Source organism: Manis pentadactyla, chromosome 4 (genome assembly GCF_030020395.1).
Source record: "Manis pentadactyla isolate mManPen7 chromosome 4, mManPen7.hap1, whole genome shotgun sequence".
In the NCBI taxonomy this organism is placed as follows: domain Eukaryota; kingdom Metazoa; phylum Chordata; class Mammalia; order Pholidota; family Manidae; genus Manis; species Manis pentadactyla.
The window spans coordinates 105083528-105103894 of NC_080022.1; the positions used below are offsets into that span (position 1 = coordinate 105083528).

The 20367-nt window shown below is 39.0% G+C and overlaps 1 protein-coding gene across 1 annotated transcript in view; it reads left to right on the forward strand.

The window, feature by feature from the left end:
* CD101 (CD101 molecule) overlaps positions 1 to 20367 on the forward strand; it is a 55048-nt gene that overhangs the window by 3144 nt on the left and 31537 nt on the right. The window contains exons 2-4 of the mRNA XM_036924466.2: positions 5214 to 5594; positions 6915 to 7331; positions 18204 to 18590. Of these exons, the coding sequence (XP_036780361.2) occupies positions 5214 to 5594; positions 6915 to 7331; positions 18204 to 18590 (1185 nt within the window). The remainder of the gene's footprint in view (positions 1 to 5213; positions 5595 to 6914; positions 7332 to 18203; positions 18591 to 20367) is intronic.

Sequence of the window (20367 nt, forward strand, 5' to 3'; positions counted from 1 at the left end):
TCTGACTCACCCTAAGCCCTAATTTTGTTTAAAACCACAGTTTCTGTGTGAGGAACACATAAAAATCAGAAAGTAACTTGAAAATTCTACTATTTGTCATTACACCTGTAGAGGAACAATTACAAATAATGAAGGAAATCATTAAATGATGATCAACTGCATTGTTTAGCAAACGTATACTCTGTCCTGATTAGTTTTTTAAATAAAGACTGACTAGTCCTGTTAGGATATGGGGCTAGATGAGGTCACTGTCATGAGCTCTGGGACTTAGCATTTAACTTTGCTTCGTTGATCTGTCACCACTCAGCTTGACTAGCTGTCCTACAAATAAAAGCCATTAACATGGAAGGGTCCTGGGGAGGAGCTATTGTTTGCCTTACTGAGACTGGATTCATGAAAAAAAAAATCTAAAGTATTGACTGGAAGCTCTCTCAGCCTCCAAGCACACAGGATTTTTGTAAATGTAAAGAAAGAGAAGTTGCTTCTTGTGTTTGGTGTTGTCAGGTAGACTTTGTGTAATGTGGAATCATTTGAAGTTGCTGTTTTGGATATCAAAACTGGTCAAGTGTGGGCCATTTCATATGTTCAACCTAACATACTATATTGTTCACCCCAACAAATACCATTCAAAAACACTAAAATGATGAATTTGGCAATCCCAGTGATATTCTTTTAAAAACCTAATACTGTCAGGGAATTCTTCATGTTTCAAAATGTGACACTAATGTAGTATTGTAGTAGCCAAGCTGTGTGCCCATCAGTCAACAAGAATTTGCACTACTGTGCAAAAGTACTAGCCTTCTGTCCATTAAAAGAGATGGCAATGAGACAGTCCTCCAAGGTATTTTATTCCTTAGGAGGAGAAGGGATTTGTACAATAGGTCCCACAGACAATATATTTATAAGATGCTTCAGTGCATGATCCGAATGCATAAACTTTTGAATTCACCTCTGTCAGTCAGTCCTGTCCATCTCAGAAATATCTGTGAAACCTCCACAGTGTTTCTTTTTCTTTTCTGAGAAAACAGTACCCTCCCCATCATGTTCTTGATCTCATTGTCTACCAGGACCTTCCTCCATTCATCCTCCTCTTGGATGCCATCTAGCTCTACCCTCTCCAGCTCCTCTGTCTGTAAAATGCCCATTCAGCCCTCATCCTTCTGCTCCCAATTACACGTCCTAGCTGCCAGCCTATTCTGTTTTCCTTCTCCATGAAACTTGAAGTCATTATACTTCCTGCAGTCTATTCTTACCCTTGAACTCCTCTGCTTCTGCTCTATTGAAATATTTTACGAAGATCTCCACTGACAACCTCCTCATCAAACTGAAAGGACTTTGCTCCACCTCCGGGCTCCCAGCAGCATTCAGCAAGCAGGCAGGCGCTCTCTTCCCGGAGCACTTGGCTTCCTTTGGTCTCCCAGCTGCTATGTCATGGCTTCCTCCCACCTTCCTCACTCTTTTTCTATAGGTGTTGTTCCTCATCCTAGCCCCTAAATAGAGAGATCCTCTAGCAATCTTTCTTTCGCCCTCTTCCTCCTTCCCCAACATTTCCCTAATTTCCAGGACATTTTCCTTCTGCTAATCTTCATGGAAGCCTTCCTCTAATTCAACTCATAACTCCCTAATTTTCCTGAACTGACCTAACCTCTCTCTAGAGCCTGGAACTCTGCTGAGTTACAAATGCATTTACAAGTAGTGAGAAACAGTGGAGACAGCCAGGGATTTGACATTCACTAATCTAGCCATTTACAAGTCTGACATTACTAAACATGGCAATATCACAGCATTCTTAAAAGGATTAGATTACAGGTATTTTCAAAGTGTTGGGTAGACTTTAAAGTAAATGTTTAAATATTATTCCCAACTGTTCCCTGATATCCCTCCTGTTTATTCTGAGGTACTCAGATTTAGTATTTCCAAAATTAAATGCATTATTTTCTCCCTCACTCTTGAAAACATAGCAGTAACTCTTTCTGATATTCTTATTTCTGTTAACAAAACCATTATTCTCCCAGTCACCCTCTCAAAACCTAGTATCATCTTTGGTTTCTTCCTGCCTTCCATCCCTCCAGCCACCCCTTCTACCTCCAAGGATCCAAATACTGAAAAACTCTAGGATTTTATATCCACAATGGCTCCTAGGTTATAGGCCTTTTCTCTCCTGCTGCCTCCATCACTTCCTCTCCTGGGCCACTATAATCACCTGATGTCTACTTCCAACTTCCATTATCCCACACGCAACTGTCAGGGAAATTTTCCTAAGACCTTTCAACCACTTTCAGTGGTTTCCCATTGCCTAATCAATCAAGTCCAAAATTCTAAACATGATAGCCAAGTCCTTCGTGTTTAGACTCAAAATTCCTGTCCAATCTGACCTCTTTCTATTAATCTTCATGGAACCTTTCCTTTAATCCAACTGATTCTTCCCTATTTCCTGAACAAGTCTTTTGAATCCTACCCATACAGTCTTGTCATGAAGTCTCCTTCACCTAAGAGGCCCTGTCTCCCTTAAGTTAAATATCTCGCTCAGAGAGATGACTAACACCCTACTTGACTACTGGTTTGCACAATAAAATGTTTCAAATGTGGTACCCATGTCTGAAAAGTCATATAAAATCTTGGATAAATGTTGTCTGTCCCCCCAAAATGTCCTGGAAACATGCTCTGATATAAACAGATCAGAAACCACATTTTAAAAAACATTTTTGTGAAATATAACACCTAAAAAAAGTTAGTAAACATAAATATGCAGTTTACCAAAGAAGTAAAAAGTAAGAACCATGTAACCACTAACTAGGTCAAGAAATAGAAGATTTCCAGGATGGTAGGAATACCTGTCCACTTTGCCATGTGCCCCATCCAGATCCCGACCCTCCCCTGACACACGCTTTCCTGACTTTTGTGGTAACCACTTCTAGATTTTTTAAAATGGTTTTATCCCTTATGTTTTGTCTTGCCAATGGGTTTCAGCCCCAGGCAAGTTCGCTATGGATTCAATGTGACCAAAGAAATGACAGTAGAACATTTCTGGGGTGAAAGGGTTATACCCAACTTTATTTCCAGGTGGCAGGTCAGTCACTAGAATCCCGTTCACTCAGAGTGAGTCTGCATGCAACAAGCCGGTCTCTTCCTCTGGGCCTCTCTGTCTGCACAGCCGTCCTCTGGGCCCCTCTGCCTGCACAGCCGTCCCATGCAGCTGTCCTCTGGGCCTCTGTCCTCAGTGCTGCCACCACTCCAGCCTCTACTCTGCTGTCCTCCAGCCTTGCAGCTCTGCCACCTTGTTGCCCAGAGCACTGGGTGGAGCTCTTTATATACAGTCAATAGCAATGCATTGCCCACACATGTGTAGTGAGCTAGCCGACCAGGGCCAGGTGAGAATCCTGGCCACAGAAACCTTCATTTTATCCACGTTTGTATCACTAAACAATACAGTGTGGTTTTGCCTGTTTTTATATTTTTCTAAAGGGTAGGATCATTCTGTTTATAGTCAAAAAGATTCTGAAGTATTCTACATCTTCCATTAAACACAGTCATCCACACGACTACAACCATTTCCAATTCATCCACTTTGATTTCTGTGTTTTATTCCATTTTACGAATGTACCACAGTTTGTCTATTGTACTGTTGATAGACATGGATGGTCTCTAGTTTGGGGTTTTCATGAACAGCGCTGCTTGGATATTCTTTCACAGCACACACATTTCTCTAAGATGTATGTCTATGACTGGTTGGCATTGCAGAAAATGTTTTAAATTGCCTCTATAGTATAAGTTTTTGGTAAGTAACAACAGATGGTTGACTTCTTACAAAAGTACTTATTACAAAAAGAGCATATTATATCACATTAATTGGGATTTATAAACAAATCAGTGTACTTTAAATTATTACTGGAAACATATGTGGTTGGTTGATTGGTTGTTGGATATTTGCTTGTGTTCCAGTTTTGCAGTGAAGGATTCACATGTGTAATTTTTCACTGACTGCTTCAGGTGACCACTCACCCTTTCTCCATTTTTTTGTAGACCCCCTTCTATCAGAACTGTTTTCATTCCAGAATTCCTACACTCAGCCTTATCATGGTCTCTGTAATATCATTTTCCCTTTCGCTCACTTTTTTCTTTCTTGTCTTTACTCTTTGTCCTTGTCACAAAGTTCAGTAGATGCTCTGCTTCTTCATATGTTTTCATGACCTCTGCTCTGTTCATTTCGTCACACCGGGGACTGCTCTCTGTGGGACTCCACCTTCCCCTTGCACTGGGCCCTCGGGAAAGACATGGTGCACCCTTGTGGCATCCTTGTCTTTTGTTCTTTCTCTACCACAAAATAAACTAACCTTTAACACCAACATAATAAAGAAACACATAAATTTTTTTTTCTGAGAAATACTTGATTTTGAGAATGTGTATGTCAAAGAAATGTTACCATCTAATAATGTCTTCTCCTTTCAACCTGATACTTGAGATTTGTCCCAACAGGAACATGCCATCATGGTCCCAAACGAAAAGTTTTGGTAAGAGAAGAACTAAAATAAATCTGACCTCAGATCCTGCCAGGTTTGACACGCATCTTTAATGAAGCTTTTCAACAAAGCCATAGTGGCTCTTTTAAAAAATGACCAAACAAAAACCCCCCAGGTATAGAAAGGAAGTGCTGCTGCCTCTTCAGAGCTAATTTTAGCTGGTCTTGCATCGGACCTGGGCAGGAGCTACGATAGTTTCAACCAGCCAACCAGCAAGAAAAAGCAGGGCATCATGGGCAGCGCCATAGACACTGCCTCTCCTGCAGTCCTTTGCGTGAGAACAGCCCTGTGATGACAGGTACCCAGGAACTGGAGGCTTTGAGGAAGCAGATGCTGAATTTTCCCATAATAATGTAAAAGGTGAATTATCATACATAGTTAACTTTAAAATAAGGGCACTTAGATAAACAGATATGTTGTGTGGAAGTGGCCTTCCTAACACCGATGAAGCAAGCCTTTTAAGAAGAGACTGCATATTACTAGGGAAGTTAAAGTTATAAAAGAACAATTAACTCATCAAGTCATTCCACTGCTCCTCAGCCTGAAGAAGGTGTTGAACATTTGAGCTGATTATAGCTAATAACCTGCGATCTCATTTACTAGAATGGTAATTCAGGGAGCTACCTAATGCGGCACATTGGGAGCTGGAGCACTAATCTATTTTTATTCCCCTTTCTTTCTTCTGCTTCCAAGCTAAGCTCAGCATTGGCCAGAGAGAAGTAACTGTTCAGAAAGGACCGCTGTTTAGAGCCGAAGGTTACCCTGTCAGCATTGGCTGCAGTGTAACTGGCCACCAGGGACCTTCTGAGCAGCATTTCCAGTGGTCTGTTTACCTGCCAGCAGTCCCCACTCGAGAAGTCCGGATCATTAGCACCATGGATGCCACCTTCTCTTATGCAGTGTATGCGCAGCGGGTGCAAAGCAGGGGAATCTACATGGAGAGGGTTCAGGGCAACTCTGTCTTGTTGCACATCTCAAAGCTCCAAATGAAGGATTCTGGCGAGTATGAGTGTCACACACCAAGCACTGATGAAAAATACTATGGGAGTTACAGTGCGAAGACCAATCTAACTGGTAAGCTGCTTGCCCCCCTCTGCTAGCCGGGCCCTGAGAAGCCAGTCTCCACCACCAGAATGCCTTCCTGTGTGTCATGGCTTTCTATGGTGCTCTTTGCTTTGGCGAGAGCACATGTACCACTCTGGATATTTTGGAGATTTGTCACAAATAGGCATCTCATATTTTGTAAAACTCTCAATTCATTTTGCCCATCAACTTTGCCAGGAAGATTTAGTTGTGGTCTTCCCCAGGCCTTTCCACAGCTATTCATTGATTGATAATGGCAACTGCACTAGACAAAGCTTAGGGAGTTCTCCCCATGTTATGTCTCTTCTTGGAGGCAGAACATTAATTTGATAAGAGAGCTGGAACTAATAGTGGTAAATCATTAACTCGGAAATGATTATTCTCAAACTACCATTCTCTGGCATATTCACCTTTAAGGAGAGGCCATAGTCCTTGTAATTAGTATTTTGTGCCCTTGCCTAGAATATCTTATCACCCCTATTGCAGCATAGAAAACTCCTACATATACTTCAAGACGCAGTTGAGATAATTACCTCTTCTGTGAAACCTGTCCTGTCTCAGTTAGTATTCCCATCTTTGTGTCCTCTTGGTACTCTCTTCACACCCCTATTATTAGCACATTCTCATGTGGTTTTTGGCAATTTATATGACTCTCTCCTACCTCACTCTGAGCTCTGTGAGAAAATAATGTTTATTTCAGCGTCTAGCACAGTGGCTGGAATTGAGTACATGCTCAATAAAAATTCATTGATTGAGTTGTTTGCTTTCCTATAAGCTTAGGCTGGTGTGATTTCCTTTGAAGAAGACAGTGGTAGGGTAGCAGGGTGGTTAAGAAAACTTTGGTAAGGGTTTCATGGGTATCATTGGCTCTGAATGATAGACTATACAGATTATTTCAGAACTTTGTTTTATAAAGGATTAAATTGAGGCCCAAGGAAGTGAAGTGACTTGCTCCAGTTCATGTAGTCAAATAGGGACAGATTTAGGATCAGAATCTAGCTCTTCTAGATTCTACTACTTTTTTCCTTTAAATACTCTTCATCTGAGTAGCTAAGTTTTGGGGAGAGTTTATGCTAAGAATGTCAAGTCAGGGTCAGTACATCAGAGAGTGATTAGGTTTGCCAAGTTCATAGCCTGTATGTACATAGATGCCAATGTTCCCATTGGCAATAGGAAAGCATATGGCCAGCCAGTGCACAAGGAACCCAGAGAGGTGCTTTACAGACAGTGGGTCAGGGTGCCATCTTCATCTAAGGAGGCTGGTCTGACCAGTACTGAGCCAGTTGAGTGTCATCATTCCTTTGCTTCTAGTCATTGCAGATACCCTGTCTGCCTCCATGAGTCCCCAGACCCTCACTAAGGAGGAAGGAGAGCCGTTGGAGCTTACCTGTGAGGCGGCCAAAGCCACAGCTCAGCACACCCACCTCTCTGTCACCTGGTACCTGGTGCAGGATGGAGAAAAAAGCCACGCCGTCAAGATTATTTCCCTCTCAAGAGATTTTATGTTGGTCCCTGGGCCCTCGTATGCAGAGAGGTTTGTAGCTGGTGATGTGCGACTCGATAAGCTTGGGGTCACCACCTTCAGGCTGTTCATAGGGAGGCTCCGGCCCTCAGATCAAGGTCAGCTGTTCTGTGAGGCAACTGAGTGGATTCAGGATCCAGATGAAACCTGGACTTTGATCACAAAAAAGCAGACAGATGAAACAGCCCTGAGGATCCAGCTGGCGGGTAATTATCTTCTCAGGAAACTCATGAATATGCTGGTAGTAGGTCTTTATGGGATATATTTTTGGTTTTATTTTTCTGATCTTTGGTTGAATCTACAAAAACACACTTAGACAGTTTGAGTAAATACTGTTTTTATTATCTGGAAGGCATAAATAAAAAGCATGACATTCAGTTTTGGTTCTGTCCACAGGTGGTTTTCTATGGGATAAGATCTGTTGAATGGCTAGATAGATTCCACAGACCATGCATGGAATTAGCTCTGTCACCATTCGTAGCAGGCTCTGTATAAGCGCTTTATCTACATCAGCTAATTTAGTCCTAACAACCATTCATGAGGCAAGTAGTCAACTCCCGACTTTTAAAACAAGGAACCTGTGCCTCTGACATGCTAAATGATCTGCCTAAACTCACCCGGCTGGTGACAGGTGGAGCTGGTGTGTGAAGACAGGTGTATCTGCCTAGAGCCCACTCACCACAGACACTTCAGAATAGCTCCAGTTTTCAGCATTAAGTCTGTAGTGCCAGGATTTCCTTCCACTGACTTCTTTTCCAGCTTGGAATAGTGTCCCTCTTCCTGACCCACTGGCATTTTCTTCAAAGCCTCAGCTGTGGTTCCTGGATTCTCTACCCAGGCTTTGGTCCATGAAAAGGAGGTCGCTGGAAACACATCTATCCATGATAAAAATAATGATCCAATGTGGGTCGTTTACTTTTTCTTTCTTTTTGTTAGGAGGAGTACTGTTCTAGTCCATTAAAAATTGTCCTGTTGGCCTTAAATGTCCAAGTGACTGGCGAGTTCTCTGGGGGTACATCACATGTGCATTTTTTTTCTCTCTTTTTAAACAGTTTTTAAAATGTAAACTAGTCTTTATTTTTATCTTTTTATACAGGTAAAACTTGTGTATATTTAAGGTGTACAACATGATATTTTGATATATATATACATTATTAAATGATTACCACAAGCTACTTAACTTCCATCACCTCACAGTTACCTTTCACATGTGCTGTGTATGTGCATGCGATGGGAACACTTAGGATCTACTCAGCAAATTTCAAGTTCACAACACAGTATTATTAACTGTAGTCACCACGTTGTACATTAGATCCCCAGAACTTATTCATCTTGCATAACTGAAACTTTGTGCCCTTTGATAACCATCTTCCAATCCACCCCCATCTTCTGGCAGCCCCTGCATTCTACTCTCTGCTTCTGCGAATTCAATGTTTTTAGAGTCCACATATAAATAAGATCCTGCAGTATTTGTCTTTCTGTGTCTGGCTTACTTCACTTAGCATAACATCCTCCAAGTTGATCTATGTTGAAAATAACAGAATTTTCTTTTTTCTCATGGCCCAATAATATTCCATTATCTATATATACCACATTTTCTGCATCCATTCATCCATTGGCAAACACTTAGGTTATTTCCACATAGTGTCTGTTTTGAATAACGAAATCTCTTCAAGATGAGTATCTCTTAGATACTAGTTTCATCTCCTTTGGGTATATACCCAGAAGTGGGATTGCTAGATTATATGGCAGTTCTATTTTTAATTTTGAGGAATCACCATACTACTTTTTATAATGGCTATACCAGTTCACACTCCCACTAACACTGCACAAAGGTTCCCTTTTCTCCACATCCCTACCACTTGTTGTCTTCTGTTCTTTTGATAAAAGCCATTCTAACAGATGTGAGGTGACCAATCTCGTGGTTTTAACTTTCATTTCCCTGATGATTAGTGATATTGAGCATCATTACATATACTTATTTGCCATTGTTTGTCTTCTCTTGAGAAATGTCTGTTCAGCTCCTTTGCCCATTTTAAAGTCAAGTTCTTTGATATTTTGCTATTGAGTTGTGTAAGTTCTTTATATATTTGGATATTACCCCTTATCAGATACATGGTTTGAAAATGTTTTCTCCCATTTTGTAGATTATCTCTTCACTCTATTGATTGTCTCCTTTTCCATGCAAAAACTTTTTAGTTTGATGCAGCCCCACTTGTCTGTTTTTGCTTTTGTTGCTAGTGCTTTTGGGGTCATATCCAAAAATCATTGCCCAAACCAATGTATTAGGAAGCTTTTCCCACTATTTCTTCTAGTAGTTTTACAGGTTTAGGTCTTAGATTTAAATCTTCAATCCACTTAGAGTTGATTTTTTTTTAATATGGTATAGAAATAAGGGTCCAACTTCTGCATGTGGATATTCAGTTTTCCCAACACCATTTATTGCAGAGGCTCTTTATCCAACTGTGTGTTCTTGGCACCTTTATCAAAGATCCGTTGACATAGCTGCATGGATTTATTTCTGGGCTCTCTATTCTGTTCCATTGGTCTGTTTTTAATTTTGAGTATTGTACTGTTTTGATTACTGTGACTGTGCAATATATTTTGAAATCAGTAGTGTGATACTTGCTGTTCTGTTTTTGACCCAGATTTCTTTGGCTATTCAGAGTCTTTTGAGGTTCCAAATGAATTTTAGGATTTTAAACAAATTTCTATAAAAATAAATGCCATTACATCTTATTACACTGGTGGACAGTGACTTTAATGGGGTATGGGGGGGCTACTTAATAATATGGGTGAATGTAGTAACCACAATGTTTTTCATGTGAAACCTTCATAAGAGTGTATATCAATAATACTTTAATAAAAAATAAATAAATAAAACAAATGCCATTAGAATTTTGATAGGAATTGCATTGAATCTGTAGGTTTCTTTGTGTAGTATGGACATTTCACCAATATTTATTTTTCCAACACATAAACATGGGATATCTTTCTATTTATTTGTGTCTTAAATTTCTTTCATCAGTGTTTTATGGTTTTCAGTGTACAGATTATTTGCCTCCTTGGTTAAACTTACTCCTAAGTATTTTCTTCTTTTTGATGCTACTGCAAAAGGGATTCTTTTCTTTCTTTTTTAATTGAGGTAAAATTGGTATGTAACATATAAGTTTCAGGTATACAATGTTATAGCTTGGTATTCATACACACTATAAAGTGATTATCACCATAAGTCTAGTTACTCCCGTCACCATGCAATTGAGCCCCTTCATCCATTTCACCTACTTCCATCTTCTTCCCATGACAAGCAGTCTGCTCTCTGTGTCTATGACTTCATTTTTATTTTGTTTTATTCATTTGTTTGTTTTTTAGATTTCACATGTAAAATTAAATCATATGGTATTTGTCTTTCTCTGACTTATTTCATTTAGCATAATACCCTCAAGCTCCATCCGTGTTGTCACAAATGGCAAGACTTCCTTCTTTTTTATGGCTGAGTGGTATTTCACTGTATATATACACCTTATTTTCTTTATCCAGTTATCCATTGATGGACACTTAGGTTGTTTCCATATCTGGACTACTGTTCATAATTCTGCAGTGAACATGGGGCTGCAGATTTCTTTTTGAGTTAGTGTTTTTGTATTCTTTGGATAAATACCCAGAAGTTGAATTGCTGGATCATATGGTAGTTCCATTGTTAATTTTTTGAGTAATCTCCATATTGTTTTCCATAGTGGCTGCACCAATTTACCTTCTCACCAACAATGTAGGAGGGCTCCCTTTTCTCAACATCCTCACCAACACTTGTTATTTCTTGTTGTGGATAAAATGAAGGTTCCTGTGGCCAGGATTCTCTTGCTCACTACACATGTGTGGGCAATACGTTGTTATTGACTCTGTGTAAAGAGCTCTGCCCAGTGCTCTGGGAGACATGATGGCACAGCTGCAGGAGAGCAGAGCAGAGGCTGGAGTGGTGGCAGTACCCAGAACAGAGGCCCAGAGGACAGCTGTGCAGGCCCAGAGGTGCAGAGGCAGAGACTGTCTTGCCGACTTACTCTGAGTGGATGGGATTTTAGTGATTGACCTGCCACCGTGGGAATAAAGTTGAGTATAACCCTTTCAGCCCAAGAACATTCTACTGTCATTTCTTTGGTCACATTGAAACCATAGTGAACTTGCCCGGGGCTGAAACCCATTGGCAAGGCACTTGTCTTTTTGATAACAGCCATTCTGACTGATAATTAGGATGTTGAGCATCTGTAGGGATTGTGTCCGTAATTTTTTCTGATAGTTCATTGTTAGTGTATAGAAATAGAATTGATTTCTTTTGTTGTATGTTGGTTTTGTATCCCACAACTTTACTGAAATAATTTATTAGTTTTAGTAGTGTTTTGGTGGAGTCTTTTGGGGTTCCTATATACAAGATCATGTCAACTACAAACAGAACATTTTACTTCTTTTTTCTGATTTGAATGACTTGTATTTCTTTTTCTAACCAATTGCTCTGGCTAGGACTTCTAGTATTGTGTTGAATACAAGGGGTGAGAGTGGGAATCCTTTTCTTTTTCCTGATCTTAAAGGAAAATCTTCCAGCTTTTCACTGTTAAGTATCGTATTAGCTGTGAACTTGTCATATGTCACATGTGCTTTTTTTTGGAGAATTTATTAATTTTAATGTTATGAAATAGCAGTGTTGTAATTTTACAGTTCTCAAAGAAATCTTATTCATTTAATCACAGTGATAGAAGTGATGAAATTAAATTACAGAAAATTGGCAAAATAAAATCACACATAATCCTGTCACCAAAATTCAGCTGTTATTTTATCTTTTTCCTGTTTATTTTTAGTGTGGCCACCCTTGTAGATTTTTTTTATTAAGGTATTATTGATATACACTCTTATGAAGGTTTCACATGAAAAAACAATGTGGTTATTACATTTACCCATATTGTCAAGTCCCCATGCATACCCCATTACAGTCACTGTCTGACAGTGTAGTAAGATGCCACAGATTCACTGTTTCCTTTCTCTGTGCTACACTGTCTTCCCTGTGAACCCCACACCATGTGTACTAAACCTAATACCCTCAATCCCCATCTCCCTCCTTCCTGACCCCGCCCTCCCACACCCCTTCCCTTTGGTAACCACTAGCCCCTTCTTGGAGTCTGTGGGTCTGCTGCTATTTTGTTCGTTCAGTTTTGCTTTATTGTTATACTCCACGAATGAAGAAAATCATTTGGCACTTGTCTTTCTCAACCTGGCTTATTTCACTGAGCATAATACCCTCTAGCTCCATCCAGGTTGTTACAAATGGTAAGATTTCTTTCTTTCTTATGGTTGAATAGTATTCCATTGTGTATATGTACCACCTCTTCTTTATCCATTCATCTACTGATGGACACTTAGGTTGCTTCCATATCTTGGCTATTGTAAATAGTGCAGCAATAAACATAGGGGTGCATATGTCTTTTTGAGTCTGAGAAGTTGTATTCTTTGGGTAAATTTCAAGGAGTGGGATTCCCGGGTCAAATGGGATTTCTATTTTTAGTTTTTTGAGGAAACTCCATACTGCTTTCCACAATGGTTGAACTAGCTTACATTCCCACCAGCAGTGTAGGAGGGTTCCCCTTTCTCTGCATCCTTGCCAGCATTTGTTGTTCTTAGTCTTTTCAGTGCTGACCATCCTTACTGGTGTGAGGTGATATTTCATTGTGGTTTTAATTTGCATTTCCCTGATGATTAGCAATGTGGAGCATCTTTTCATGTGTCTGTTGGTCATCTGAATTTCTTCTTTGGAGAACTGTCTCTTCATATCCTCTGCCCATTTTTTTATCAGGTTATTTGCTTTTTGGGTGTTGAGGTATGTGAGTTCTTTATATATTTTGGATGTTAACCCCTTGTCGGATATGTCATTAACAAATATATTTTCCCATACTGTAGGATGCCTTTTTGTTCTGTTGATGGTGTCCTTTGCCGTACAGAAACTTTTTAGTTTGACGTAGTCCCATGTGTTCATTTTTGCTTTTGTTTCCCTTGCTCAAGGAGATGCATTCAGGAAGAAGTTGCTCATGCTTATATTCATGAGATGTTTGCCTATGTTGTCTTCTAAGAGTTTTATGATTTCATCACTTACATTCAGGTCTTGGATCCATTTTGAGTTTACTTTTGTGTATGGAGTTAAACAATAATCCAGTTTCATTTTCTTGCATGTAGCTGTCCAGTTGTTGAAAAGGCTGTCATTTCTCCAATGTGTGTCCATGAATCCTTTGTCATATGTTAATTGACCATATATGGTTGTGTTTATATCAGGGCTCTTTAGTCTGTTCCATTGGTCTATGGGTCTGTTCTTGTGCCAGTACCAAATTGTCTTGATTACTGTGGCTTTGTAGTAGAGCTTGAAGTTGGGGAGCATAATTCCCCCAGCTTTATTCTTCCTTCTCAGAATTGCTTTGGCTATTCGGGGTCTTTTGTGGTTCCATATGAATTTTAAAACAATTTGCTCTAGTTCATTGAAGAATGCTGTTGGTATTTTGATAGGTATTGCATTGAATCTATAGATTGCTTTAGGCATGATGGCCATTTTGACAATATCAATTCTTCCTATCCATGAGCACAGGATGTGTTTCCATTTATTGGTATCTTCTTTAATTTCTCTCATGAGTGTCATGTAGTTTTCAGAGTATAGGTCTATCACTTCCTTGGTTAGGTTTATTCCTAGGTGTTTTATTCTTTTTGATGCAACTGTGAATGGAATTATTTTCCTGATTTCTCTTTCTGCTAGTTCATTGTTAGTGTATGGGAATGCAACAGATTTCTGTGTATTAATTTTGTATCCCACAACTTTGCTGAATTCAGATATTAGATCTAGTGGTTTTGGAATGGATTCTTTAGCGTTTTTTATGTACAATATCATGTCATCTGCAAAAGGGACAGTTTAACTTCTTCCTTGCCAGTCTGGATGCCTTTTATTTCTTTGTGTTGTCTGATTGCCATGGCTGGGACCTCCAGTACTATGTTGAATAGAAGTGGGGAAAGTGGGCATTCTTGTCTTGTTCCCAATCTTAAAGGAAAAGCTTTCAGCTTCTCGCTATTAAGTATAATGTTGACTGTGGGTTTGTCATATATGGCCTTTATTATGTTGAGGTACTTGCCCTCTATACCTATTTTGTTGAGAGTTTTTTTAATTAAGGTATTATTGATATACACTCTCATGAAGGTTTCACATGAAAATGCAATGTGATTATTACATTTACCCATATTATCAAGTCCCCACCTGTACCCCAATGCAGTCACTGTCCATCAGTGTAGTAAGATGCCACAGATACACTATTGCCTTCTCTGTGCTACACTGTTTTCCCTGTGATCCCTCACACCATGTGTACTAAACATAGTACCCCTCAATCCCCTTCTCCCTCCCTCCCCACCCGCCCTCCCACACCCTTCCCCTTTGGTAACTGCTAGTCCCTTCTTGGAGTCTCTGAATCTGCTTCTATTTTGTTCCTTCAGTTTTACTTTGTTGTTATACTCCACAAATGAGGGAAATCATTTGGCACTTGTCTTTCTCCAACTGGCTAATTTCACTGAGTGTTGAGAGTTTTTATCATGAATGGATGTTGAATTTTGCTTTTTCAGCATCTATGGAGATGATCATGTGGTTTTTCTCCTTTTTGTTGATGTGGTGGATGATGTTGATGGATTTTCGAATATTTTACCATCCTTGCATCCCTAGAATAAATCCCACTTCAATCATGAAGGATGATCTTTTTGATGTATTTTTGAATTCAGTTTTCTAATATTTTGTTGAGTATTTTTGCATCTATGTTCATCAGGGATATTGGTCTGTAATTTTCTTTTTTGTGGTGTCTTTGCCTGGTTTTGGTATTAGAGTGATGCTGGCCTCATAGAATGGGTTTGGAAGTATTCCCTCTTCTTCTACTCTTTGGAAAACTTTAAGGAGGATGGGTATTAGGTCTTCATTAAGTGTTTGATAATATTCAGTGGTGAAGCCATCTAGTACAGGAGTTTTGTTCTTAGGTAGTTTTTTGATTACCAGTTCAATTTTGTTGCTGGTAATTGGTCTCCTCAGATTTTCTGTTTCTTTTTGGGTCAGCCCTGGAAGGTTGTATTTTTCTAGAAATTGTACCAACCAGTTTCTCAGACCACAAAGGTATGAAAGTAGAAATAAATTATGCAAAGAAAACAAAAATCCCTTTCTAAAAAAATTTCTAGAAATTTATCCATTTCTTCTAGGTTATCCAATTTGTTGGCATATAATTTTTCATAGTACTCTCTAATAATTCTTTGTACTTCTGTGGTGTCCATAATGATTTTTCCTTTCTCATTTCTGATTCTGTTTATGTGAGTAGACTCTCTTTTTTTCTTGATAAGTCTGGCTGGGGGTTTATCTATTTTGTTTATTTTCTCTAAGAACCAGCTCCTGCTTTCATTGATTCTTTCTATTTCATTCTTCTCGATTTTGGGCCTCATTTGTTCTTCTTTATCTAGTTTTGTTAATTGTGAGTTTAGAGTGTTCATATGGGATTGTTCTTCTTTCCTGAGGTAGGCCTGTATTCCCATATACTTTCCTCTTAGCACGGCCTTTTCTGCGTCCCACAGATTTTGCAGTGTTGAATTTTTGTTGTCATTTGTCTCCATATATTGCTTGATCTCTGTTTTTATTTGGTCATTGATCCATTGGTTATTTAGGAGCATGTTGTGAAGCCTCCATGTGTTTGTGGGATTTTTTGTTTTCTTTGCATAATTTATTTCTAGTTTTATACCTTTGTGGTCTGAGAAACTGGTTGGTATAATTTCAATCTTTTCTAATTTACCAGGGCTCTTTTTGTGGCCTAGTATATGATCTATTCTTGAACATGTTCCATGTGCACTTGAGAAGAATGTGTATTTTGCTGCTTTGGGTGTAGAGTTCTGTAGATGTCTGTTAGGTCCATCTCTTCTAATGTGTTGTTCAGTGCCTCGGTCTCCTTACTTCTGTCTGGTTGATCTGTCCTTCAGAGTGAGTAGAATGTTGAAGTCTCCTAGAATGAATGCATTGCATTCTATTTCCCCTTTTAATTCTGTTAGTATTTGTTTCACATATGTAGCTGCTCCTGTGTTGGGTGCATATATATTTATAATGGTTATATCTTCTTGTTGAATTGACCCCATTATCCTTATGTAATGTCCTTCTTTGTCTCTTGTGACTTTCTTTGTTTTGAAGTCTATTTTGTCTGATACCAGTACTACCACTCCTGCTTTTTTCTCCCTATTAGTTGCATGAAATATCTTTTTCCATCCCTTCACTTTTAGTCTGTGTATGTCTTTGGGTTTAAAGTGAGTCTCTTGTAGGCTGCATACAGTTGGGTCTTATTTTTTTATCCATTTAGTGACTCTATATCTTTTGATTGGTGCATTCATACCATTTGCATTTAGGGTGATTATTGATAGGTATGTACTTATTGCCATTGCAGGCTTTAGATTCGTGGTTACCAAAGATTCAAGGTTAACTTCCTTACTAAGAGTCTAACTTAACTCACTTAATATGCTATTACAAACACAATCTATAGTTTCTTTTTTTTTCTTCCTTTTTCATCCTCCTCCATTCCTTCTATATTAGGTATCATATTCTGTACTCTTTGTCTATCCCTTGATTGACTTTGGGGATAGTTAATTTAATTTTGCATTTGCTTAGTAATTAGCTGTTCTACTTTCTTTACTGTGGTTTTATTACCTCTGGTGACAGCTTTTAAACCTTAGGAACACTTCCATCTATAGCAGTCCTTCCAAAATATACTATAGAGATAGTTTGTGGGAGGTAAATTCTCTCAGCTTTTGCTTATCTGGAAATTGTTTAGTCCCTCCTTCAAATTTAAATGATAATCTTGCTGGATAAAGTAATCTTGGTTCAAGGCCCTTCTTCTTCATGGCATTAAATACATCATGCCACTCCCTTCTGGACTGTAAGGTTTCTGCTAGAAGTCTGATGATAGCCTGATGGGCTTTCCTTTGTATGTGATCTTATTTCTCTCTCTGGCTGCTTTTTAGTCTGTCCTTATCCTTGATCTTTATCATTTTGATTACTATATGTCTTGGTGTTGTCTTCACTGGGTCCCTTGTGTTGGGAGATCTGTGCATCTCCATGGCCTGAGAGACTATCTCCTTCCCCAGATTGGGGAAGTTTTCAGCAATTACCTCCTTAAAGATACTTTCTATCCCTTTTTCTCTCTGTTCTTCTTCTAGTACCCCTATAATGGTCACACAGTTCTCTCAATGTTCTTTCATTCTTAGAGATCCTTTTTTCTCTCTGTGTCTCAGCTTCTTTGTATTCCTCTTCTCTAGTTTCTATTTCATTTATCGTCTCCTCCACCATATCCAGTCTGCTTTTAATACCCTCTATTGTGCTCTTCAACGATTGGATCTCTGACTGGAATTCATTCCTGAGTTCTTGAATATTTTTCTGTACCTCCATGAGCATGTTAATGATTTTTATTTTGAAATCCCTTTCAGGAATATTTTTGAAGTCAATTTCATTTGAATCTTTCTCAGGTGTTGTATTCATTCTTTTCTCCGGCTGTATGCAGTCTGGCGCAGCCCTCTTTCCTGTTGCTCTTTCAAGATTAGTTGTATTAATTATATTTTCCTATTATATGTGGTTTTAGGAGGAAGCCTCTGTCTCACCTCTCACGCCACCATCTTTAATCCTCATCACATGTGCTTTTTAATGTAGAAAAATTCCACTGAATAATCTTAGCCAAAAAAAGAGAGCAAGAATCAATTTATAGAAATCCAGTATAGTTTCTTATTTTTAAAAGGTACATTACCATATGCTTTATATATCTATGCATATATCTTGCTTGAAAGGATTGCATTTAGAAAACCATGTATGCCAATTTTCCTGGGTGATTTAAAGGTTTTCAACTCTAGGTATTTCATTGGCTTACCTACTCCTCAAAACTGGACTCGCACCATGAAATTCAATGCCTGTACTAGCCTTACAGAAGATACCATCTCTCTTTGGAACTAAAAGGACAAGCACAGTGGTCTCTCTAAATACCTGCCTTGTTTTTGTTTCCTAGTGAAAGATTTTCAAGTTAACATCATAGCTGAGAGCGCATTTACTGAAGGGAATCCCTTAGAACTGCTTTGCCTGGTGGTAGGCAGTAACCAGGCCCCTCAGTTGCAGGGCGTTTGGTTCTTCAACGGTGTTGAAATGGCCCACATTGATGCTGATGGAGTTCTGAACCTGAAGGAAGACTACAAGGAGAAAGCAAGTCAAGGACGGCTCCAGGTTTCAAAGTTAAGCCCCAAGACTTTCTCTCTCAAGATCTTCTCTGCAGGCCCAGAGGAGGAAGGTGTTTACAGATGTGCAGTGGCTGAGGTGACAAGAACTCAGATGGGCTCCTGGCAGGTGCTTCAGAGAAAGCAGTCACCAGACAGCCACATGCATCTAAGGAGGCTGGCAGGTACATGAGGTCGGGCCCAGATGAGCCTGGCTGCTTTCAGATCCCTGTCTTTGTGAGTACAGGTTGCGTGCATGGAGTCGGGTCTCAATCAGGTCACTTTGAGGTGAAGTGGAGTAAAGGGAAGCAGCCAAACTGCCTGAAGACCTAAGTCCTATTCCTGAGCCACTAAGTGGGTCATAACCATGGGCAGGCCACTTCTTCTCTAAATTTCGGCTTTTTCCAATGTAGAAGAATGACATACAATTAGATGGTCCTAAAGTCCCTTGTTGCTGTCTTAGAGGCTTTGATTCTATTTACTGCTAATCCGAATTTTTGTACACTGGGTTTTTCTTCAAGCGAGAATATCTGTATTAATGAAGTCATCCTCTGTCTTCTTTCATCATGGGTGTAATGTGAGTAGATTAAGAGGAGAGGAAGACACTTTGCTTTCTTGAGGAATAAGCAACCGCTTATACCCCCACTCCTCCAACATCCTTCTCATGCCTTATGTCATTCCTCTACTATCTTAACCTGACCCAAAGAATGATACTAAATCTTAATGCTGTATCAAACCATGACTCAGAATAAGAAATGAAGAGGTAAATGATAGTGGGCAAATTCTGTTCCCTGCATTTTTCTGTGATTTGGTGAGACGCCGGTCCAAATGGGTCTATCTGCAGGCATGACACTGAAAGGTCACTCAGCTCTCTTTTGGTTTACAAATGTTGGGTGACCTTCAATGTACTTGAATAAGTAGTGCCTTATGTGTGGATAGAAAACAGACAAATCCACAAATAATATTAGAATTCCCTGGGCTGGGTATTAAATTCTAAGTCCAGAAAGATTAATTAGATGCACAAACTTTGGCCTAGGGTGGCAAGCCAGGGAGTGTGTTGGTGTTAGTTTTCACACTAAATGTTTGGTCTAACTTTCTAGGATTCAGTAAAAACTATGTAGGCAAGTTTACATATTTACATAGAGCTTAATCTCTGCTTCATGCATCTCAGTCTCCCCTAGAACATACCTGCAAACCTTCCTTAAACTCAGTGCATGGGAATTTGTGCCAAAAAGATTGAAAGGTGTGCTTCATGGTGCACAGAACATAACCTATCAGTGGGGTGGTCTTCTGAAGCTAGAAATAGTTCTTTATATAGGCTAAAGTCCAAAGTGGGCCTAATAAATAGAAGCAGAACAACTTATCAGCATATTTATTAGGGATCCTGTTGAACATTTGGTTTTGAAAGTCAAACTATTACTTGAAATGTGAGCAGAGTTTTATCATTCTATGAATATTTCAAATAGCCAAGGGGTACTCACTACCACTGTATGTGGGTGACTTACACACATTGGTAAGTTTATTACTTCTTGCCAAGAGGCAGTAATGACTACGATGAACTGAGTACACCTCATTTTAAAAAAATCATAATGGTTGAAACTATTATGAAACTAATCATGGTAATAGAATAGTGAGATTATGAGTAATAATTTCCCCCATAATTTCTAAACTTGTTACAGGTCTGTTTAACTTGAAACAAACTTAAATATATAATCATGCTTTTAATACAGATATGTGTGTGTGTATATATATATATGTATATATATGTGTATATATATATATGGGGACTCAGAAGATGTCAGTCACTGTAAAATCTCTGGATAAGTATATATATATATATTCACACACACATATAATATATATAATTATTTACTTAATATTAATAATAAATATTATTTGTGGATATTAACCTTCATTCTGCCTTTGTAACTTATATACATATACACATAAAGCAGTAGAAGA